Source organism: Malus domestica, chromosome 02 (assembly GCF_042453785.1).
Source record: "Malus domestica chromosome 02, GDT2T_hap1".
NCBI classification, from domain to species: domain Eukaryota; kingdom Viridiplantae; phylum Streptophyta; class Magnoliopsida; order Rosales; family Rosaceae; genus Malus; species Malus domestica.
The window spans coordinates 9,126,293-9,151,687 of record NC_091662.1 but is presented as its reverse complement, the minus strand read 5'-3'; the positions used below and the strand labels follow the sequence as shown (position 1 = coordinate 9,151,687).

Genomic DNA, 25,395 nt, shown 5'->3' with positions numbered 1-25,395 from the left:
TGGTGCTCCTTTATTCCTCCGTCTACACAAATCCAAATTATGAGAATGGGATATCTGACACGTTTTTCAGGGTGGTATCTTCAATTTTGTGGGCTTTGATTGCGATGGTGGTTTCGTTCATTACCGTCACATATGCAGTACTTGATGGCTGGCCCTTCTACCGGACTCGCCATAGCGGCTTTTGTGTTTGGCTTCTTTTTCTTCTTGTCTTGGCAAATTCCCTTCTTTCTAATGAAAGAAAAATACTCAAGGGGCCACATTTCCTGAATCACATGTTTAGTGGCCTTGTGATGCTGATAGCTAAGTTCATGTTTACAGCATGTAGCGAAATACGCCAGATAGCAAAGTTGCCTACATCAAAGAGGTATGGGTCCAAAGAAAATTAGAAATGGAAACTCTTTTTTTTTAGAGAAAATCAGTTAAGGTGGTTTGTACATATGAACCAAGAGCCAACCGATGCTCCAATTAGAAGATGCAATTATGAGAGCAAGGCTTAGGGTAAATGGGTAAAGAAAAACCTAGGAAGACTTGGAAAACGACTCTAAGAAAAGACATGAAATACTTGGAGCTAACAGAAGACTTAGTGCAAAACCAAGCGCAGTAGAGTTCTAGGATTCATACAGTTGACCTCACTTAATGGAATAAAGCTCTATTGTTGTTGTTGTTGAAACTCTTAACGTAGTTTCTCTAATTATCTTTGATGCACTTGATTTTTAATCTAAAGTCGTTCATTGTTAGTAATCGTTCGATGGCACCTTGTTGCTCCACTTTGATAGGAGAGGTCATGAATTCAAATCGTACATATGACATATCCAAGGTTCCATTCATGCCTACAAAAGGAGAAGGCATCCATCCCATTTGAATCAATGAAGATAAGCAATCAACCAAGACAAGAAACAATAAAAGAAGCAAAGCAAAGAACCAAAAAAAGAAGCAAGCAAAGAACAAAAAAAAAAAAAAAAAAAAAAGCAAAGCAAAGAACCAAAAAAAAGAAGCAAGCAAGAAAAAGAAAAAGAAAAAAAAAGCAAAGCAAAGAACCGAAAAAAGAAGCAAGCAAAAAACCAAGAAGTGGGTTCCACTTAAGTAAGAGTGGTGTTGTTAGGGAGTAGTTTTTGTGAGAAGTGAGTCATCTAGAGTTTGCCTTTAAAAAATAAGAGTGTCATAACTTCTAAAATTGTGTCTTTGAGAATTGTATGTTGTAATATTTAAAATGTAATACAAGTAATTTCTTTACTGATTTTGTCTCTCCAACATTTATATTCGAATTGTGTACTCTAATTTTCTCAACATAAACTCCAACAGGTTGCAGCTTGAACTAGTCAACAGAACTGGCCTTCTTGTAATTTTTCCTTCCCTCCAGAACCACTCTTCTCACCAACCAACCCCCCCCCCCCACACAAAAGAGCATGGATGCCTCCAATGTGGCTAATCAGTCGGAGAGTCCTATTACTCCGTTAGCATCAACCGATGTCGGTGACCAGATCGAGCTAGCAGATCAGGCCGACGTCCAAGAAGCCGCAAAATTAGAAGGGAACAATAGTACAGTTTTTATAAGTAACATGGATCGTGATATTTTCAATGCTGCAAAACAAGGCAATCTCAATGTCCTTAAGGAACATGGCGAGAATCTGGACAAAATATTGACTGCAACCAAGAACACAGTCCTTCATATCTATACAGCATGCTATAGGCGCCCAACGTTCAAAGAATCTGAGGACGAGATACTCAAGTCAACGAACACTGTGGACGGTATCCTTAAAATGTGTCCAGCATTACTATGGCAGCAGAACGATAGTGGTGATACTGCCCTACACATTGCGGCAAGATATGGGCGTGCTGGTATAGTTAGAGCTCTCCTCCTAGCTACAAAAACTTATTATCAAGGTGACCTTGAGCAAGGCTGTGCGATCTCATCAGAAGATGCCGCCTTGCAGGAGCAAAAACTCATCAGGAAAACCAACAACAAGAAGGACACAGCGCTGCACGAAGCTGTACGCTTTAATTACTTTGGTGTGGTGGAGGTATTAACCAAAGAAGACCCTGAGTTTTCCTACTCTCCTAATGATGCCGGCGAGACTCCTCTTTACCTAGCTGTCGAGAGGGGATACACTCATTATTGTCTTCAAATACTTGAAGGTTGCAAAAATCCAACTTATGAAGGCCCAAATGGTAGAACGGCTTTGTACGCTGCAATTATCCGCAATGATGAAGGTAAATGTATATAGAAAATAGTTTTAAAAAAACTAATCCCTTTTATCTTTCATTTCATGTTTCATTAATACATTTGTTTCTTGAAGTATTTATTTGTGTTTTGTTTTTCTTTTTATACTTAAGTAATGACGAGAGCATTACTAAAATCGGATAGAACTCTGGCAAAAGCAGCAGACGAACAAGGAGGCATTCCGCTTCACATGGCTGCAGATTTTGGTTACTTGTCAATGGTTAAGCAACTATTGGAATGTGATAAATCGACCGCCTACGTTGCTGACAATGATGGGCGCACAGCTCTTCACTTTGCAGCGTCCAAAGGCCATCTAGATATAATGAAAGAGCTTCTTACTCATTGCCCTGATTGTTGTGAACTGGTCGACAACCAATGTCAGAATGTGCTTCACTATGCCATAAAGAGCTATCAAGTTGACGTAGTTGATTTTGTGTTAACGGATCTGTGGCTTAGCAACATCCTCTTAAATGACAAGGATGCTAATGGCAATGCACCTCTTCATTACCTTGCTCATTATCCCAAACACCGCTACGCGGCTTATGATTCTATACTTGATGCTAAAATTGATATAATGTCATTCAACAAGAAAAATTTAAACGTTTTCGACACCATTCTAGCTAATGAGGACAACATAAGCAACGCACTTGAGCTGGTACGTATCACCTCTAATTTTCTTTTATGTTATTATGCAATTTTTCTTCAATAGTCTGGGACTACTTAGTAACTCCGCCTATGTCTTACATGGCCGGTCCCAAGCCCGGATAAAGGAGGAGGGGGAGGGCGTCAGGTAGTCGACAGCCGGCACTCCATGATCACGTCGAATCCTTATGAAAATGAATCCAGAACAAAATCGCGCTAAAGCTAGGGCGTCACCCGTAAGTGGCGCGCTGTGTGGCCTGAGCACAGTGATAAGTGAGCAAGGGTCGCTGTATCTCCATCGGCACCCGGATGCAGTGTTAAATGAGCAAGGGGGCCATAGAAACTTCTTTTCGAACGACTCCACTCAAAGTTGTTTGGGAGCATATGCTCCTATCAACTTTACCCGGGACACACAAAAGAAGTACTTTGATCCTATTAGACGGGGGAGGGTGAAGAAGCTAGGACAGAAGGGTAGAGTTCAAGAGAGCAAAATGCGTTTAGGAACGTGGAATATAGGAACCTTAACGGGAAAATCTATGGAAGTAGTGGAAGTTATGGTGAGGAGAAGGATAAATATTATGTGCCTACAAGAAACTAAGTGGGTTGGTAGTAAGGCAAAGGATCTAGAAAACTCAGGGTTTAAACTTTGGTATTCGGGCACAAATAGAACGAGAAACGGTGTTGGCATCATCGTGGACAAGACCTTGGTACAAGATGTTGTAGATGTCAAGAGGGTAGGAGATAGAATCATGGCAATCAAGATTGTAATAGGACAAGAACTTATCAATGTGATTAGTGCGTACGCACCTCAAGTAGGGTTGGATACGAGTTCGAAGGAGAAATTTTGGGAAGATCTTGGAGACTTGGTGCAAGGAATTGCTCAGACGGAGAAGTTATTTATAGGAGGAGATTTAAATGGACACGTGGGTAGGGAGACAGGCAACTATGGAGGTTTTCATGGTGGCCATGGTTTTGGGGAGAGAAACGAGGATGGGGAAGCTATCTTGGATTTTGCAATGGCATATGATCTCTTCTTAGCCAACACCTTCTTTAAGAAGAGAGAAGAACATGTGATCACCTACAAGAGTGGGTCGTCAAAAACACAAATAGATTTTCTTCTAATGAGGAAAGGGGATCGTATAACTTGTAAGGATTGCAAAGTTATACCAAGAGAGAGCGTGGCTAATCAACATCGCTTGTTGGTGATGGATGTACATATCAAAAGAGTAAGACAAAAGAACAAGACTTGGAAGTGCCCAAGGACTAGATGGTGGAATCTAAAAGAAGAAAAACAAGCCATTTTCAAAGAGAAGGTAATCACCCAATGTGTGTGGGATAGAGAGGGGGAAGCTAGCCAAATGTGGGATTCCATGGCTAGTTGTATCCGAAAAGTAGCAAAAGAGGTATTAGGAGAGTCCAAGGGCTTTGCCCCACACCAAAAGGAATCTTGGTGGTGGAATGAGGAGGTACAAACAAAGGTGAAGGCTAAGAAGGAATGTTGTAAAGCCTTATACAAGGAGAGGACTGATGAAAATGGTGAAAGGTATAGAAAAGCGAAGCAAGAGGCGAAGAAAGCTGTCAGAGAAGCTAAGTTAGCGGCTTACGACGATATGTATAAACGACTAGATACCAAAGAAGGAGAGTTGGATATCTATAAACTATCTAGAGCAAGGGAAAAGAAGACAAGGGACCTAAACCAAGTGAGGTGCATCAAGGATGAGGATGGAAAGGTTCTTGCTACAGAGAACGCGGTTAAAGACAGATGGAGAGGTTATTTTCATAATCTTTTCAATGAAGGACATGAAATGAGTGCTTCTTTAGGGGAGTTGAGTAACTCAGAAGAGTGTAGAAACTACTCTTTTTATCGTCGAATCCGGAAGGAAGAAGTGGTTGTAGCTTTGAAGAAGATGAAGCATAAAAAAGCAATAGGCCCAGACGATATACCAATCGAAGTGTGGAAACTTTTGGGAGAGACAGGTATAACATGGCTCACTGACCTTTTCAATAGGATTTTGAAAACGAAGAAGATGCCAAATGAGTGGCGAATGAGCACTTTGGTGCCTATCTACAAGAATAAGGGCGACGTACAAAATTGCATGAACTATAGGGGTATTAAGCTAATGAGTCATACAATGAAGCTCTGGGAGAGAGTCATTGAGCATAGATTGAGGCAAGAGACACGGGTTTCGGACAACCAATTCGGGTTCATGCCAGGGCGCTCAACCATGGAGGCAATCTATCTCTTACGAAGATTGATGGAAAGATATAGAGATGGGAAAAAGGATTTACACATGGTCTTTATAGATTTGGAAAAAGCGTATGATAGGGTCCCAAGAGACATTCTTTGGAGGATTTTAGAGAAGAAAGGAGTACGAGTAGCATATATCCAAGCTATAAAGGATATGTATGAAGGAGCAAAGACTGCCGTAAGAACTCATGAAGGACAAACCGAAAGCTTTCCCATAACTGTAGGATTACATCAAGGCTCATCCTTAAGTCCTTACCTTTTTGCGTTGGTAATGGATGAGTTAACACGACATATTCAAGATGATATTCCTTGGTGTATGCTTTTCGCAGACGATATAGTGTTGATAGATGAAACTCAGGAAGAGGTAAATGCAAAGCTTAACCTTTGGAGAGAAGTGTTGGAATCTAAAGGTCTTCGCCTAAGCCGATCAAAGACAGAATATATGGAGTGCAAGTTCAGTGCAAATGGAGGCCAAAACGAGTTAGGGGTGAGGATCGGAGATCAAGAAATACCAAAGAGCGACCGTTTTCGTTACCTAGGATCTATCTTGCAAAAGAACGGAGAATTAGATGGAGATCTCAACCATAGAATACAAGCTGGATGGATGAAGTGGAAGAGTGCATCCGGCGTGTTGTGTGACCGCCGTATGCCACTGAAGCTCAAGGGAAAATTTTATAGGACGGCAATAAGGCCGGCGATGCTGTATGGCACAGAATGTTGGGCGGTGAAACATCAACACGTACACAAAATGGGTGTAGCGGAGATGAGGATGCTTCGTTGGATGTGTGGGCACACGAGAAAGGATAAGATTAGGAATGAGGATATCCGGGGTAAAGTAGGAGTAGCCGAAATTGAAGGAAAGATGAGAGAAAATCGGTTACGGTGGTTTGGACATGTGCAAAGAAGGCCTACTGACGTTCCGATTAGAAGATGCGACTATGGGACAGAGGTTCAGGGCCGAAGGGGTAGAGGAAGACCTAGGAAAACTTTGGAAGAGACTCTAAGAAAAGACCTAGAGTACTTAGATCTAACGAAGGACATGACACAGGATCGAGCACAATGGCGTTCTAAGATTCATATAGCCGATCCCACTCAGTGACTTGGATTTTCCAAGTCTCCAACTGAGAAGTTTTCCTCACTCGGGAAATTAAGGGAACACTACCCCAACCTACATGCTCCACTCAGAAAGCTTCAACATACAAGCTTTAACAAAAGAAAATTCAAAGAACTTAGCGAAGAAGGCTTTGGTGTATTTAACACAATACGTTGAAATGAAGGAAAGCTTATTTATTGATATCCCCGATAAGCTACAAATATGTACATATACATGAGTCAAAATAAGCACACAAGAGGGAGCCTTCACAAAGGTTGCTTTGGAGAAGTCTCAGCAGTCGGTAGAGCCCCAGAAAGAGAAGGCACCGGAGGGGGATCATTTGGAGCCTCAGTACTGGACAGAACCCTAGAAGGAGGAGGCATCAGAGGTTGATCATTTGGAGCTTCATTACGCGGTACAGCCCCAGAAGACGAAGGCAATAAATGCCTTTGGAACAAACCCACAAATCTCTGATGATCAATTAAAACCTGACCATCAGTTTCCTTCATCTGGTCAAGCTTCCTCTTCATGTTTGTAGCATAGTCATGTGCGAGCCGGTGCAACTGTTTATTCTCATGCTTGAGCCCTCTAATCTCCTGTTTGAGACTCATCACTTCAGCCGCCAATGATTCAACTTGGCGGGTTCGAGCAAATAGGCGTTGGGCCATATTAGACACAGAACCTGCACACTGAACACTGAGAGCCAGCGAATCCTTAACAGTTAACTCATCAGACCGTTTGGAAAGTAGTCTGTTATCTTTGGGAGTGAGAAGGTTCCTGGCCACCACCGCAGCGGTCATATCATTCTTCATCACGGAATCCCCAACGGTAAGAGGACCAGTAGGGGAGACGAAGGATGGGCGCCATATGTTGTCTGGAGAAGGCGGGGCTGCCTCTTCAACAAGGTTCAAGTCAAAACGACGGTCGGAGGGGCCAGACATTTTCAAAGGTGTTGAAGAGAGAAGAGGTCGGACAAATCAAGATCTTAGAAGTGCAAGAATGAAGCTTCTACTGGTGGAGATTCAAGTGTGCTTTGGAACTTAATGCCAGCCCCTATAAAAATCTGCACTCGACGAAGCTTCAGAAATCGAAGAGGCGCCTGCTCAGAAATCGAAGAGGCGTTTGCTTTCTCAAAAGCTGGGCTGCTTAGAGATCACGAGGGTTGATCTCAGAAATCGAAGAGGCGTTTGCTTTCTCAAAAGTTGGGCCGCTCAAAGACCACGAAGGCCGATCTCAAAAATCGAAGAGGCGCTCGCTTTCTCAAAAGCTGGGCTCCCCAGAGACCACGAGGGCCGATCTCAGAAATCGAAGAGGCACCTACTTTTCAAGCCTTTTCCAGCCTTGTCAGCACCTGTCACACGCACACTCAGTTTTGCGGAAATTATGGGCATTCTGTCAAAGACTTCTGGGGAAGTAGAAAACACATGAATCTTACTGTTCAATCACCCACTTCCCACACGCAACAATAGCTCATGGGTACCACAGATAACTTTGCCAAAGTTCTCTGCCAAAGTTGAGCACGTGAAGCTTGCAGCTCCCACTACATCGCTCTGACCAAGAAGGGTAAAAGAATAGCAAAGAAACAGCACTAACAAAGTTTAGACCCATAAATTTTGAAGGTCTAGCTACCATATTATTACCCACAAGGGTAAAGGAACAGTACCACTGTTGGATAATTGGAAAGTCCCTGTGTGTCAACCTCTGTGCTTCGTGGCAAGGTAGACTAACAAACATGCCCAACCTTTACTCACATTCGAGAAAACACTCCCAATAAGATTGCTTGCTCCAAAATCGAAGAGGCACCGTCCTCCGAATCTCGAGAGCCAGACTCCCAACATGACTACTTTCTTAAAAATCGAAGAGAGGGTAAAGGAACAGTACCATTGCTGGATAATTGGAAAGTCCCTGTGTGTCAACCTCTGTGCTTCGTGGCAAGGTAGACTAGCAAACATGCCCAACCTTTACTCACATTCGAGAAAACACTCCCAACAAGATTGCTTACTCCAAAATCGAAGAGGCACCGCCCTCCGAATCTCGAGAGCCAGACTCCCAACATGATTACTTTCTCAAAAATCGAAGAGACACTGCTCCCCGAATCTCGAGAGCCAGACCCCCAGCATGATTGCTTTCTCAAAAATCGATGAGGCATCGTTCTCCGAATCAATCGAAGAGGCGCTCGCTTTCTCAAAAGCTGGGCTGCTCAGAGACCACGAGGGCCGATCTCAGAAATCGAAGAGGCACCTACTTTTCTAGCCTTGTCAGCACCTGTCACACGCACACTCAGCTTTGCAGAAATTATGGGCATTCTGTCGAAGACTTCTGGTGAAGTAGAAAGCACATGAATCTTACTGTTCAATCACCCACTTCCCACACGCAACAATAGCTCATGGGTACCACAAATAACTTTGCCAAAGTTCTCTGCCAAAGTTGAGCACGTGAAGCTTGCAGCTCCCACTACATCGCTCTGACCAAGAAAGGTAAAAGAATAGCAAAGAAACAGCACTAACAAAAGTTTAGACACATAAATTTTGAAGGTCTAGCTACCATATTATTACCCACAACTGTAAAGGAACAGTACCACTGCTGGATAATTGGAAAGTCCCTGTGTGTCAACCTCTGTGCTTCGTGGCAAGGTAGACTAGCAAACATGCCCAACCTTTACTCACATTCGAGAAAACACTCCCAATAAGATTGCTTGCTCCAAAATCGAAGAGGCACCGTCCTCCGAATCTCGAGAGCCAGACTCCCAACATGACTACTTTCTCAAAATCGAAGAGAGGGTAAAGGAACAGTACCATTGCTGGATAATTGGAAAGTCCTTGTGTGTCAACCTTTGTGCTTCGTGGCAAGGTAGACTAGCAAACATGCCCAACCTTTACTCACATTCGAGACAACACTCCCAACAAGATTGCTTGCTCCAAAATCGAAGAGGCACCGCCCTCCGAATCTCGAGAGCCAGACTCCCAACATGATTACTTCCTCAAAAATCGAAGAGACACTGCTCTCCGAATCTCGAGAGTCATACCCCCAGCATGATTGCTTTCTCAAAAATCGAAGAGGCATCGTTCTCCGAATCTCGAGAGCCAGATACCACAGACCACTTTTTCAAAGTGCTCTGACAGAGTTAAAACATGTGAAACTCGCAGCTCCCACTACTGTGCTATGACCAAGCAGGGTAAAGGAATAGCATTACTACTTGTTGTTAGGGAGACTCCTATATATGTCGACCTCCATCCCCAACGGACAGGCAGACCTGCAAAAATGCTCAACCCTTCATCATATCTGAGAGGGCACTCCCAACGAAGCCTTTCGAAATATTCAGCTTTCTTTCCCCCCGATAATACCTCTGCAAACAAGCTATACTAGAGCAAGAATATCTCATATCATCAGGGTTAAAAGCAAGAGTATCCCATATCATGCTTTTTCCCTGTCTTTTCTTTTGGCCTTGTTTTTACCTGCAAGACAAGGAGAAAGAGAGCAATCAGTCAGCACTTGGAATCAAGCTTCCAGCCAGGAACTGACTGCCTGGAACCCCTTACCTGATTACTTACCTGGCATTGCTCTCGAGTACTCATCTTCAACATCTTATGTTTCCAGGGAAGATTCCGCATCTGCTTGAGGAACAGATAGGGCAAGTGCGAAGGATACAAGGAAGCATGTGGAGACAAGCGTAACAGCACACGTGCCGATACATTCATTACTCTGTCAAAAGCAAAAGTATCCCATATCAGCAGGGTGGAACGTACTCTAGATTTGATGGACTTGTTTTGACCCTCAAATTCTTCAGTCGGCCTTATACTCTGGAGGAAACCAGAAAACCCTCCAGCTCAGTTCAAGAATAAGCCTGTGGAAAGTTACTTCTTCAAAAGCAAAAGTATCTCATATCATCTCTTCTCATTTTTCTTCTCTTTATCCTTCATGCTGCTGCAAGATGGGGAGAAGGTGAACAATCAGTCGGAGCTCTGATTGCTTACCTTGTCTGTCACCTCTTTCAGCAGACCCCCTAGCTCGGCGACTTGGGGGACTCCTACTACATGGTTTGTATCGCGCTTGACCAAGCCTGAAACTATAAGTAAGCTTCAAGTGAAATTGATACATTACCTTGTGCATCTCCACCAGTTAAAGATACCACCCCTGGATGGAGGAAGAGTACTTCCAGAGAAGATGTCACATCTACCTATGAGACAGATAAGGCAAGTCAAGACGACACCACACTCCGATACTTAGAAGTTTCGTGACTACGAGATCATTCTCCCACAATATTTCCTAATGTCATTTGTACTAAATCATTCACTTGTACTCACTAAATGAGAGCTTGAACCTATGTACTTGTGTAAACCCTTCACAATTAATGAGAACTCTTCTATTCCGTGGACGTAGCCAATCTGGGTGAACCACGTACATCTTGTGTTTGCTTTCCTATCTCTATCCATTTATATACTTATCCACACTAATGACCGGAGCAATCTAGCGAAGATCACAAAAAGCAATCGTTTTCGCTACCTAGGATCTATCTTGCAAGAGAACGGAGAATTAGATGGAGATCTCAACCATAGAATACGAGCTGGATGGAAAGAGTGCATCCGGCGTGTTGTGTGACCGTCGTAGGCCACCGAAGCTCAAGGGAAAATTTTATAGGACGGCAATAAGGCTAGCGATGTTGTATGGCACAGAATGTTGGGTGGTGAAGCATCAACACGTACACAAAATGGGTGTAGCGGAGATGAGGATGCTTCGTGGGATGTGTGGGCACACGAGAAAGGATAAGATTGGGAATGAGGATATCCGAGGTAAAGTAGGAGTAGCCGAAATTGTAGGAAATATGAGAGAAAATCGGCTCCGGTGATTTTGAACATGTGCAAAGAAGGCCGACTGACGCTCCGGTTCGAAGATGTGACTACGGGACAGAGGTTCAGGGCCGAAGGGGTAGAGGAAGACCTAGGACAACTTTGGAAGAGACTCTAAGAAAAGACTTAGAGTACTTGGATCTAACGGAGGACATGACACAAAACCGAGCGCAATGGCGTTCTAGGATTCATATAGCCGACCCCACTTAGTGGGAAAAGGCTTTGTTGTTGTTGTTGTTGTAGTCTGGGACTACTTAGTAGTCCTAAATTGGACGGTGAAGACTGATGTTAAGAAATTGAATGGTGAAATTGTTTAAAAAGTCGGGCTACTCAGTAAACTAAACTACAGAAGACAAACCTGTTACTCCACTAAAAAACCTTTCCGGCTCTGTCCATGAAGTATCCTAAGCTATCCAAATAAGGATAACTTGTCCGTACAATTACATAACCAATAATAAGGGTGGTAATAAACTTCATCCTTAGATTTGTCTGTGAAGATAACATTAATCTTCTATGTCTTGCAGGAAAATATAAAAAAAAATTTGCAAAGGAGGGGTGGTAGACCAGGTTACAGAATTGAAAGCCACAACGCTGATGGCAATGAAGTGGAGGAGGAACACCAAGGTAGCGAAGACACCACTGGAGAAAGCTTAACGAAAGCAAAAGAAACCCATCTGGTGGTGGCTACACTGATAGCAACCGTAACCTTTGCTGCTGGTTTTACCATGCCCGGTGGTTACCAAAGCGAAAGAGGATCGGACCAGGGTTCCCCGATTCTATCAAGAAACACAGCGTTCAAAGCATTTGTTATAACAGATACACTAGCCATGGCCCTGTCTAGTTGTTCTGTCCTGGTGCTCCTGTATTCCTCCATTTACACAAAAAGAAAGTACATGACCCAAATCTCTGATACGTTTTACATGGTAGTAACTTTGACAATGTTGGCTTTGATTGCAATGGTGATTGCATTCGTTACTGGCACATACGCAGTACTTGGCAGTCATTCTCCGGGATTCGCCGTTGCAGCTCTTGTGCTTGGCTGCTTTTTCTTCTATTCCTTTGCACATTCCATTCTTTCTTTAGAAAGAAAAATACTAAAGGCCCCGCATTTCCTGCACCATTTGTATTTAGGCATTGTATTGCTGATACTTAACTCAATTAATAAGTTGTTTTAACTCGATGCTCTTGAAGCGAACTTACAGGCCTCGGCCGACCAAGCAGCTGTTGGAGCCTAAATCGTTTCTGGTAACAGGAATTCAAAGCAACAGAAGTAGCAGAAACAGCAACAAGTTTACTTTTGTTTGTTTGTTCGTTTGTTTTTATTTTTTAAATTTAACGGCTAGCTAGTTTTAAAGTTTAGTAGTACTCAAGTGACAAGTGTACTGTCCAGATTATATTTGCAAACGGAGTTGGTTAATTGTTTGTCTTCTAGCTCCATTGTAGATAAGTTTGTGAGTTGACAATGTACCAAAATTTGAACACGTGTGTGTGTGTGTGTGTGTGTGTAAGAGCTGCTGCACTTGCACAACCTTTAGCCTCACCGTTCTGAAAATTCCTTATTCCATCCCTTGGCATTCACAGCTCCAAGAACAAGAATCATTTAAACACAAAATTCATAAACATTATCATGATCTCAGAGCCTAGAACTGATCACTGAAACATTTTTCCACGATCTGAACCCGTTCATATTTACTGGAATTTCCTTATGCTCTATAAATTCAAAGAATCGTATTTTACAAGAGTAATGCACACTACTGGTACACATTAAACGAGTAGGTAACAATCTTAAGTTCATGACTAAACATTGTGGAGTAAATGTCAGAACAAAATCATGTTTCCGTCGGTACAATAAAAACTTGACAGGACACGAATAATTTAAACTCTAGAACTTGGCAAGTCGACATACGAACTTGCTAACCCTGGTAGATAATATCAACCAAGGAATTATTCCTACCTGCAAAAACAAATCAAGAATAATCACAAGCAATACTCAAAACCATACTTAAGATTTCTCTATATCGCATACTAAGCAATGCACATCTCTTTTCTTTCTGACCCGAGATACGTAATATGCAAACATCGGCAGTCTAAACACGAAAGTGACAGTACATAGTATTGACGAGACATTAGAGTGCCAGCAAATATAGATACTCTTCTCTTACAGAAGTGATAAGAGACTGGCATTCTTTAGATCATTTAGTTAAGGCACCTTTAATATATTATAAGTAACGATCAAAAGTAATTCCAACTTTATTTACCATAACATTTTCGTTTACAACTCCTCCGGCCCTCCATGATATCAGCTTCCCTGCAGGGCAACAAGAGATAGTAATCAGTAACTTCTATCAATTCAATTGTTATAGATTTACTGTCTCAATAGGAAAGAGGGGACTTGAAAAATAAATTTGGATCGAGAACACGTTACCAAAGGGTTGCACAAGTTGTTGCGATATGGAGGCAACAGGAACCCTCCAAAACCAGCAAACCAGCACAATATATGTCAAGACCTAAATGGACAACCAAGTATACCTATTAAGAACCCTAGCTCAGGCAATTCCCTGTTATCGAAGAAAGCTAATAAATATTTCAAAAATCCAAAATACTGAGAACTACCTTTAAGATGAACAAAATTCTCTGATACAAATCATATGAAAGTTTTGTCTCCTTGCCGTGTAATTCTTGATCTGGAAGGCACGTAATACTGTTAGAATCAACTCATAATAACTATACAAAATTGTAATACAACAACAACAACAACAACAACAACAACAAAGCCTTTTCCCACTAAGTGGGGTCGGCTATATGAATCCTAGAACACCATTGCGCTCGGTTTTGTGTCATGTCCTCCGTTAGATCCAAGTACTCTAAGTCTTTTCTTAGAGTCTCTTCCAAAGTTTTCCTAGGTCTTCCTCTACCCCTTCGGCCCTGAACCTCTGTCCCGTAGTCACATCTTCGAACCGGAGCGTCAGTCGGCCTTCTTTGCACATGTCCAAATCACCGGAGCCGATTTTCTCTCATCTTTCCTACAATTTCGGCTACTCCTACTTTACCTCGGATATCCTCATTCCCAATCTTATCATTTCTCGTGTGCCCACACATCCCACGAAGCATCCTCATCTCCGCTACACCCATTTTGTGTACGTGTTGATGCTTCACCGCCCAACATTCTGTGCCATACAACATCGCTGGCCTTATTGCCGTCCTATAAAATTTTCCCTTGAGCTTCAGTGGCCTACGACGGTCACACAACACGCCGGATGCACTCTTACACTTCATCCATCCAGCTCGTATTCTATGGTTGAGATCTCCATCTAATTCTCCGTTCTCTTGCAAGATAGATCCTAGGTAGCGAAAACGGTCGCTTTTTGTGATCTTCGCTAGATTGCTCCGGTCATTAGTGTGGATAAATATATAAATGGATAGAGATAGGAAAGCAAACACAAGATGTACGTGGTTCACCCAGATTGGCTACGTCCACGGAATAGAAGAGTTCTCATTAATTGTGAAGGGTTTACACAAGTACATAGGTTCAAGCTCTCCTTTAGTGAGTACAAGTGAATGATTTATTACAAATGACATTAGGAAATATTATGGGAGAATGATCTCGTAATCACGAAACTTCTAAGTATCGGAGTGTGGTGTCGTCTTGACTTGCCTTATCTGTCTCATAGGTAGATGTGGCATCTTCTCTGGAAGTACTCTTCCTCCATCCAGGGGTGGTATCTTTAACTGGTGGAGATGCACAAGGTAATGTATCAATTTCACTTGAAGCTTACTTGTAGTTTCAGGCTTGGTCAAGCGCGATACAAACCATGTAGTAGGAGTCCCCCAAGTCGCCGAGCTAGGGGGTCTGCTGAAAGAGGTGACAGACAAGGTAAGCAATCAGAGCTCCGACTGATTGTTCACCTTCTCCCCATCTTGCAGCAGCATGAAGGATAAAGAGAAGAAAAATGAGAAGAGATGATATGAGATACTTTTGCTTTTGAAGAAGTAACTTTCCACAGGCTTATTCTTGAACTGAGCTGAAGGGTTTTCTGGTTTCCTCCAGAGTATAAGGCCGACTGGAGAATTTGAGGGTCAAAACAAGTCCATCAAATCTAGAGTACGTTCCACCCTGCTGATATGGGATACTTTTGCTTTTGACAGAGTAATGGATGTATCGGCACGTGTGCTGTTACGCTTGTCTCCACATGCTTCCTTGTATCCTTCGCATTTGCCCTATCTGTTCCTCAAGCAGATGCGGAATCTTTCCTGGAAACATAAGATGTTGAAGATGAGTACTCGAGAGCAATGCCAGGTAAGTAATCAGGTAAGGGGTTCCAGGCAGTCAGTTCCTGGCTGGAAGCTTGATTCCAAGTGCTGACTGATTGCTCTCTTTCTCCTTGTCTTGCAGGTAAAAACAAGGCCAAAGGAAAAGACAGGGAAAAAGCATGATATGGGATACTCTTGCTTTTAACCCTGATGATATGAGATATTCTTGCTCTAGTATAGCTTGTTTGCAGAGGTATTATCGGGGGGAAAGAAAGCTGAATATTTCGAAAGGCTTCGTTGGGAGTGCCCTCTCAGATATGATGAAGGGTTGAGCATTTTTGCAGGTCTGCCTGTCCGTTGGGGATGGAGGTCGACATATATAGGAGTCTCCCTAACAACAAGTAGTAATGCTATTCCTTTACCCTGCTTGGTCATAGCACGGTAGTGGGAGCTGCCAGTTTCACATGTTTTAACTCTGTCAGAGCACTTTGAAAAAAGTGGTCTGTGGTATCTGGCTCTCGAGATTCGGAGAACGATGCCTCTTCGATTTTTGAGAAAGCAATCATGATGGGGGTCTGGCTCTCGAGATTCGGAGAGCAGTGTCTCTTCGATTTTTGAGGAAGTAATCATGTTGGGAGTCTGACTCTCGAGATTCGGAGGGCGGTGCCTCTTCGATTTTGGAGCAAGCAATCTTGTTGGGAGTGTTGTCTCGAATGTGAGTAAAGGTTGGGCATGTTTGCTAGTCTACCTTGCCACGAAGCACAAAGGTTGACACACAGGGACTTTCCAATTATCCAGCAATGGTACTGTTCCTTTACCCTCTCTTCGATTTTGAGAAAGTAGTCATGTTGGGAGTCTGGCTCTCGAGATTCGGAGGACGGTGCCTCTTCGATTTTGGAGCAAGCAATCTTGTTGGGAGTGTTTTCTCGAATGTGAGTAAAGGTTGGGCATGTTTGCTAGTCTACCTTGCCACGAAGCACAGAGGTTGACACACAAGGACTTTCCAATTATCCAGCAGTGATACTGTTCCTTTACCCTTGTGGGTAATAATATGGTAGCTAGACCTTCAAAATTTATGTGTCTAAACTTTGTTAGTGCTGTTTCTTTGCTATTCTTTTACCTTTCTTGGTCAGAGCGATGTAGTGGGAGCTGCAAGCTTCACGTGCTCAACTTTGGCAGAGAACTTTGGCAAAGTTATATGTGGTACCCATGAGCTATTGTTGCGTGTGGGAAGTGGGTGATTGAACAGTAAGATTCATGTGCTTTCTACTTCACCAGAAGTCTTCGACAGAATGCCCATAATTTCTGCAAAGCTGAGTGTGCGTGTGACAGGTGCTGACAAGGCTAGAAAAGTAGGTGCCTCTTCGATTTCTGAGATCGGCCCTCGTGGTCTCTGAGCAGCCCAGCTTTTGAGAAAGCGAGCGCCTCTTCGATTGATTCGGAGAACGATGCCTCATCGATTTTTGAGAAAGCAATCATGCTGGGGGTCTGGCTCTCGAAGATTCGGGGAGCAGTCTCTTCGATTTTTGAGAAAGTAATCATGTTGGGAGTCTGGCTCTCGAGATTCGGAGGGCGGTGCCTCTTCGATTTTGGAGCAAGCAATCTTGTTGGGAGTGTTTTCTCGAATGTGAGTAAAGGTTGGGCATGTTTGCTAGTCTACCTTGCCACGAAGCACAGAGGTTGACACACAGGGACTTTCCAATTATCCAGCAATGGTACTGTTCCTTTACCCTCTCTTCGATTTTTAAGAAAGTAGTCATGTTGGGAGTCTGGCTCTCGAGATTCGGAGGACGGTGCCTCTTCGATTTTGGAGCAAGCAATCTTATTGGGAGTGTTTTCTCGAATGTGAGTAAAGGTTGGGCATGTTTGCTAGTCTACCTTGCCACGAAGCACAGAGGTTGACACACAGGGACTTTCCAATTATCCAGCAGTGGTACTGTTCCTTTACCCTTGTGGGTAATAATATGGTAGCTAGACCTTTAAAATTTATGGGTCTAAACTTTGTTAGTGCTGTTTCTTTGCTATTCTTTTACCCTTCTTGGTCAGAGCGATGTAGTGGGAGCTGCAAGCTTCACGTGCTCAACTTTGGCAAAGTTATCTGTGGTACCCATGAGCTATTGTTGCGTGTGGGAAGTGGGTGATTGAACAGTAAGATTCATGTGTTTTCTACTTCCCCAGAAGTCTTCGACAGAATGCCCATAATTTCCGCAAAGCTGAGTGTGCGTGTGACAGGTGCTGACAAGGCTGGAAAAGTAGGTGCCTCTTCGATTTCTGAGATCGGCCATCGTGGTCTCTGGGTAGCCCAGCTTTTGAGAAAGCGAGCGCCTCTTCGATTTTTGAGATCGGCCTTCGTGGTCTTTGAGCAGCCCAACTTTTGAGAAAGCAAACGCCTCTTCGATTTCTGAGATCAACCCTCGTGATCTCTAAGCAGCCCAGCTTTTGAGAAAGCAAACGCCTCTTCGATTTCTGAGCAGGCGCCTCTTCGATTTCTGAAGCTCCGTCGAGTGCAGATTTTTATAGGGGCTGGCATTAAGTTCCAAAGCACACTTGAATCTCCACCAGTAGAAGCTTCATTCTTGCACTTCTAAGATCTTGATTTGTCCGACCTCTTCTCTCTTCAACAACTTTGAAAATGTCTGGCCCCTCCGACCGTCGTTTTGACTTGAACCTTGTTGAAGAGGCAGCCCCGCCTTCTCCAGACAACATATGGCGCCCATCCTTCGTCTCCCCTACTGGTCCTCTTACCGTTGGGGATTCCGTGATGAAGAATGATATGACCGCTGCGGTGGTGTCCAGGAACCTTCTCACTCCCAAAGATAACAGACTACTTTCCAAACGGTCTGATGAGTTAGCTGTTAAGGATTCGCTGGCTCTCAGTGTTCAGTGTGCAGGTTCTGTGTCTAATATGGCCCAACGCCTATTTGCTCGAACCCGCCAAGTTGAATCATTGGCGGCTGAAGTGATGAGTCTTAAACAGGAGATTAGAGGGCTCAAGCATGAGAATAAACAGTTGCACCGGCTCGCACATGACTATGCTACAAACATGAAGAGGAAGCTTGACCAGATGAAGGAAACTGATGGTCAGGTTTTACTTGATCATCAGAGATTTGTGGGTTTGTTCCAAAGGCATTTATTGCCTTCGTCTTCTGGGGCTGTACCGCGTAATGAAGCTCCAAATGATCAACCTCTGATGCCTCCTCCTTCTAGGGTTCTGTCCAGTACTGAGGCTCCAAATGATCCCCCTCCGGTGCCTTCTCTTTCTGGGGCTCTACCGACTGCTGAGACTTCTCCTAAGCAACCTTTATGAAGGTTCCCTCTTGTGTGTTTATTTTGACTCATGTATATGTACATATTTGTAGCTTATTGGGGATATCAATAAATAAGCTTTCCTTCATTTCAACGTACTGTGTTAAAAACACCAAAGCCTTCTTCGCTAAGTTCTTTGAATTTTCTTTTGTTGAAGCTTGTATGTTGAAGCTTTCTGAGTGGAGCATGTAGGTTGGGGTTGTGTTCCCTTAATTTTCCGAGTGAGGAAAACTTCTCGGTTGGAGACTTGGAAAATCCAAGTCACTGAATGGGATCGGCTATATGAATCTTAGAACGCCATTGTGCTCGATCCTGTGTCATGTCCTTCGTTAGATCCAAGTACTCTAAGTCTTTTCTTAGAGTCTCTTCCAAAGTTTTCCTAGGTCTTCCTCTACCCCTTCGGCTCTGAACCTCTGTCCCATAGTCGCATCTTCTAATCGGAGCGTCAGTAGGCCTTCTTTGCACATGTCCAAACCACCGTAACCGATTTTCTCTCATCTTTCCTTCAATTTCGGCTACTCCTACTTTACCCCGGATATCCTCATTCCTAATCTTATCCTTTCTCGTGTGCCCACACATCCAACGAAGCATCCTCATCTCCGCTACACCCATTTTGTGTACGTGTTGATGTTTCACCGCCCAACATTCTGTGCCATACAGCATCGCCGGTCTTATTGCCGTCCTATAAAATTTTCCCTTGAGCTTCAGTGGCATACGGCGGTCACATAACACGCCGGATGCACTCTTCCACTTCATCCATCCAGCTTGTATTCTATGGTTGAGATCTCCATCTAATTCTCCGTTCTTTTGCAAGATAGATCCTAGGTAACGAAAACGGTCGCTCTTTGGTATTTCTTGATCTCCGATCCTCACCCCTAACTCGTTTTGGCCTCCATTTGCACTGAACTTGCACTCCATATATTCTGTCTTTGATCGGCTTAGGCGAAGACCTTTAGATTCCAACACTTCTCTCCAAAGGTTAAGCTTTGCATTTACCCCTTCCTGAGTTTCATCTATCAACACTATATCGTCTGCGAAAAGCATACACCAAGGAATATCATCTTGAATATGTCCTGTTAACTCATCCATTACCAACGCAAAAAGGTAAGGACTTAAGGATGAGCCTTGATGTAATCCTACAGTTATGGGAAAGCTTTCGGTTTGTCCTTCATGAGTTCTTACGGCAGTCTTTGCTCCTTCATACATATCCTTTATAGCTTGGATATATGCTACTCGTACTCCTTTCTTCTCTAAAATCCTCCAAAGAATGTCTCTTGGGACCCTATCATACGCTTTTTCCAAATCTATAAAGACCATGTGTAAATCCTTTTTCCCATCTCTATATCTTTCCATCAATCTTCGTAAGAGATAGATTGCCTCCATGGTTGAGCGCCCTGGCATGAACCCGAATTGGTTGTCCGAAACCCGTGTCTCTTGCCTCAATCTATGCTCAATGACTCTCTCCCAGAGCTTCATTGTATGACTCATTAGCTTAATACCCCTATAGTTCATGCAATTTTGTACGTCGCCCTTATTCTTGTAGATAGGCACCAAAGTGCTCGTTCGCCACTCATTTGGCATCTTCTTCGTTTTCAAAATCCTATTGAAAAGGTCAGTGAGCCATGTTATACCTGTCTCTCCCAAAAGTTTCCACACTTCGATTGGTATATCGTCTGGGCCTATTGCTTTTTTATGCTTCATCTTCTTCAAAGCTACAACCACTTCTTCCTTCCGGATTCGACGATAAAAAGAGTAGTTTCTACACTCTTCTGAGTTACTCAACTCCCCTAAAGAAGCACTCATTTCATGTCCTTCATTGAAATTGCAAGTACCGACGGAAAATTTGAAAGGTAAAGGTCGTACCCAGTGCACAAGGCTCCCGCTTTACGCAGGGTCTGGGAGAGGTGAACGTCGGCTAGCCTTACCCCCATTTATGGAGAGGCTGCTCCCAAGTCTCGAACCCGAGACCTACCGCTTATGGGCGAAGGCACTTGCCATCGCACCAAGTGCGACCTCTGGAAAATTTGAAAGGTAAAGCGGGAAAAAGAGGGTGTAGAAACATTAAGGTATATGCGGTACAACAGAAGAGAGGGACCTGACAGACTGAAGAAAGACGGGAAATTAAATTTCAAAGTCATAGATTCACCTAATCGGCATTGAGACAAGACTAAACTTATATTAAACTCATCTCTCTGTATGAAATTTTTGTATCAGGACACCTAGACGCTAACGACATTGAACAGCTACCTAAACTGCCTTCGCCATTCAATACTTTGCTTAACAACATCATACTCATAAAATGCGTGGACGCTATTATACAAACACAACTTTAAGCCCAAGGATGTCATAAATAATTACTCTCTGCAATCATATATACGTAGTATACGTGTTTTAGGAATGCCTGTATATAATTATACATATGATCAACATAAACCAATAATCCAAGGGCTGGAGTTGCAAACTAACAATTTGCAAGTTCTTTCTCCTTAGCAGCTGCCATCCTCCGAAGTTTCGCAGCTTGCGCAAATGTCGACGGCCTGGATTCAGGCAGAAACAAAGATCATGCAACTGCAAATAATCCAAACTAACGCCTGATACTATAAAGCTAAGAATTTGAAGCTGCAAGCATCAAAACAATGCTGAAAATCCAAAAACTGAATAAATAAATAAAATTCCATTTGATAAATTGGAGAAAAATATGATTAAATAATAAAAAATCACTCACTGGGACAAGGAGCTTGCCTCCTTCAGGAGGTCTTTAATTTCTCCACGCAATCGGGTTGCCGTAGCATTCTTAACTCCTCCCTGCCAACAAAACAAATCACCCAAATTCAAATTTTAATTTCAGATAAATGCAATTAAAGCATAAATAAAAGATTAAGAGCTTAATTTCGCACAAAAATTAGGATTAAATTGTTTGAATGCAAGTTAAAAATAGTCGAGGAAATTACCTTCTTTAACTGTTCCAGCCACCTAGAGAGGAATTGGAAAGCGACGACGACGATGAATACAATTGGAGCTGCGAAGGAGCTCCGGTACGCCGGTAGGGTTTCTATTACCTCTCCCATGTCTGATTGCTTCCTTGCTCGATCAGTACGAGACACCACCTCCTCCTTCGTTTTGGATTTTCTATGCTTCTCTGCAACAGGGTCAGTTGCTATAGACCCAAATCTAAAACTCCACTGGGTAACCCCGATTTAATTGGGCCTGTTGGGCCTAAGTTGTTTGACAATGGCCTAATTAAACAAGCCCAAGTTAGGCCGAATCTTATAAATAACGAGTTTTTAGTTATTGTATGTTCTCAAAGAGATTTGTGATATGTACTCCCCTAAGATGGGGTAGAATTCCCTTCTCCTAAACTTTTTTCACAAAAATCCATTTAAAAAATTTCTCTATAATTCTAGATATATTTTGTCGTTAATTGATTTCAATGATTTTAGAAAGATTTAGTACGATGATATATTGATTTCCTTTTCATTTATAAGTAAGAGATCTTCCTATCGAGAATGATGAATTCGCAACTATTTTATTTTCTCGTCCATTAGTCTAAATATATGATTACTGAAAAAATGCATTTCAAAGGAATTAGAAATACTTCATTATTAGATTTTAAGCTTTCCACAATCTCACAACTCAAGTATTGAGGGATTTTAATCACACTTAACGTAAAATATCCATAAACGAATAAAAACTTCATCAAATTACATAAAGTCATAAATCTATCAAAATCCCTAAAATTGAATACGCTTCCATGTCAAGTTTGATGTAATAGAAAATACACGACATAAAAAATAAATAAATATAGGAATGAAAATGTAATGATGTAATGATTTTACCAAGAAATATTTTAGTTTGTCAAGAGAATGATCCGATACACCAAGTATCATAATATAATTTGTTGATGCACAAAACCGGATGGTCTTGGTACAACGTAAATCCGACCGTGAATCTGCATAAAATGTAAATGACACAAGAGTTATCGTGGTTCACCCCAAGGTTTGGGCTACGTCCACACTGATTGTATTGTATTTCTCTGTTGAAGAGGGAGAGAGAGCTTAGAGCTTATGGGGTGTGAGGAAGCTTCGGGTTTGTGAGGGTGAGGATGCCCTTTTATAGAATAAGGGCTCCTCCCCTAATTACATATTTGCCCATTCCTTTATTACATAATTACATTTAAGTCCCTCGAGTATTTATACGAGGTCTAAATATGAGGCCCTAAATATAGTATAAACAGTAGTCCCCCAAGTCTTCAGTCAAGAGAGTCTTTTGGCTGGAGACTTGAAATTCAGTCCATGTGTGGGCCGAAGTAACTAGATGTTGTCTTGAACTGATGTTCGATATGAGGCAGTGCTCAATCTGAAATGATGCTCAACTAGAAGTAGCACACGCTGCGAGGCTGCTCGGCTCGTGGCTTATGTTGCCTTGGCTAGCTCGGCTTGCGGCGTTTAAAGGTGAGGGAGTCTCTTTTATAGAATAAGGGATCACTCCTCAATACATGGATGATGGGCTAGAGTTGATGCTCTCTAATGGTGGTGAGGGGAGTCCCTTTTATAGAATAAGGGCTTGCTCCTCAATACATAAATATGGGTTCGGAGTGATGCTCACGGCGAGACGGTTGCTCAGCTGGCGGCGTTGCTCTCTAATGAAGGTGAGGGAGTCCCTTTTATAAAATAAGGGATCGCTCCTCAGTACATGAATAATGGGCTAGAGTCCCCCAAGTATTTTTCATAAGGCCCAGTTGAGGCCCAATATATGGTACATAATGTAGTCCCCCAAGTCTTCGGTCAATAGACGCTGTTGGCTGGAGACTTCAAATTCAATCCATGTATGGGCTGAAATGGCAGTTGTTCGGAGGCGGTCTTTGTAGACCATGCACTGAAGCTTTGTAGGTGAAGCTTTGCAAGTGAAGCTTTGAAGCTGGAGCTCTGTAAATGAAGCTTTTGAAACTAGAGCTTTGTAAATGAAGCTTTTGAAGCTAATTGTCATGAGTGATGCTCATGAATGTTTAATTGACATGAGTGATGCTCATGAATGTTTGATTGACATGAGTGATGCTCATGGATGTTAACATGAGTGATGCTCATGAATGTTAACATGAGTGATGCTCATGAATGTTTATGTATGATTGATATGAGTGATGCTCATGAATGTCTATGTACGAATGACATGAGTAGTGCTTATGTATAATTTTGAAGTACTGGGTGTACTTTTGATTACCTGGTTGGTGGCATAAATGGCTAATTGCCAAATTATTTTAGAGTACGGTTTGTACATTTCATCACCTGGTTGGTGGTATGAATGGCTGGTTGCCAAATGATATTGGAGTACGGGTTGTACATTTCATCACCTGGTTGGTGGTATGAATGGCTGGTTGCCAAATGATATTGGAGTACGGGTTGTACATTTCATCACCTGGTTGGTGGTAATAGCTGCAGGTTGCCGAATAATTTTGGAGTACTGGGCGTACTTTTGGTCACCTGGTTGGTGCTATTTTGGGCTTATGGGCCTTCGCCCTCCACGACATGCCAGCCCATTTATTTTGGGCTTTGCGGTTTTTTTTTTTTTTTTTACCCTCTGATGGGGTTTATACATATTACCCTCTGATTGGGTTTATACAGATGTCTCCGAAAGATAGCAAAAATAAATTACATCATTCAAAAAATAAATCTGACCCTTTGCTCAATGGGTCACACCCATAATCCTTTTTTTCTGCCTGCCATCACTACTACAATTATGTCTGCTTCTTTTTATCTTCTTTTGGCTTTTGCTTTCCTCTTTTGCTTTTCTCTTTTGGCAGATGGCAGACAACGCCAAAACGGAATAATAATGGAATTATTGTAAGAGTGCTCGTGGTATTCGCAGGAGATGGGATCTGGGTCCGCAGCTGTCCCGACCGTGAGAATCTTCGTCTCAGTGGTGATGAGTATCTCTGCTTTCTTATTCTCTCTCTCATCTTCTTTCTTTCTCTCTCATTGTCTTTTGATGCTCAAGTATGATGGGCATTTCGATTGCAGTGGAAGAAAGAGATGACCCATGATCGGAACATTCCAGCAGAGGCCATCGCCGTCGTACCAGACACTCCTATACGCAATTCGACTTACAGAGCTCCCTCCAAAACCGAGAACAACTACCCAACGCGCACAGATCCCACACCGGTAACAAGAAAGCAATTTGGAGGGTAATATCGTCCGGAACGTGGAGAGGAAGAAAAGAGCCCATCGGGCTTTGGGTCCTGCGAGTTGAGTTTAGTGAGGTGGTCTTCTACCAACCTTGGATTTGGAGGGCTTTGGTTTCCTTAACAACGAACTGAAGCAGAGAACCAGAAAACAATGGAACCGTTTTCTCGTCTTCCGCTGGAGATTTCAAAAGGAAGTTTGCTCTCTGAATCAGCTTGCAAATTATGGTGTTCGCATCTTTCACTTTCTCAAGCGTCAAAGTATCGCTCTTGGGGTTCGTATCGGCTTTGAATGAAGCATCTTCCCTGTAACTCGCGAGTTGGGATATTAGATTGGCTTCCAGTGAAATGACTTCTTGTGTTGCTACTTGTTCAAAAACAGATTGAAAGTTCCCAAGCCATGAAGTGAAACTTGGAGGCATGACATAGGAGTCGAGATTCACCACCTCTGATACAATTGATCATGCTGCCCGTATATTTAAGGGAAGAAATGAGAGAAATGGACCTCCCACCGCTCTCTGACCTGTGCCAAAATTGAGGAGAGAGAAACGGGGTTGCGGGGGAGAGAGAGAAAGAGAGAACTTTAGGGTTCTCTGGGGGCGTGATCTGGTG

At 42.8% G+C, this 25,395-nt stretch overlaps 2 protein-coding genes across 2 annotated transcripts; one reads left to right on the top strand and one right to left on the bottom strand.

Moving 5' to 3' along the window:
• Positions 1–1,411: 1,411 nt before the first annotated feature.
• Positions 1,412–12,343, top strand: LOC103400401 (ankyrin repeat-containing protein At5g02620-like). Its single transcript, XM_070807904.1, has 3 exons — positions 1,412–2,211; positions 2,335–2,876; positions 11,576–12,343. Exons 1-3 carry the CDS (start codon positions 1,560–1,562, stop codon positions 12,224–12,226), a joined length of 1,845 nt encoding a protein of 614 aa, XP_070664005.1. The 5' UTR covers positions 1,412–1,559; the 3' UTR covers positions 12,227–12,343.
• A 478-nt stretch (positions 12,344–12,821) lies between these two features.
• Positions 12,822–21,770, bottom strand: LOC103454631 (protein GET1-like). The gene is made up of 7 exons (XM_008394229.4): positions 21,560–21,770; positions 21,334–21,413; positions 21,075–21,145; positions 13,665–13,735; positions 13,477–13,558; positions 13,310–13,359; positions 12,822–13,005 (listed from the first exon to the last, which is right to left on the bottom strand). The coding sequence occupies exons 1-7, from the start codon at positions 21,674–21,676 to the stop codon at positions 12,934–12,936; spliced, it is 543 nt and encodes a 180-aa protein (XP_008392451.2). The 5' UTR covers positions 21,677–21,770; the 3' UTR covers positions 12,822–12,933.
• Between the last annotated feature and the right edge of the window lie 3,625 nt (positions 21,771–25,395).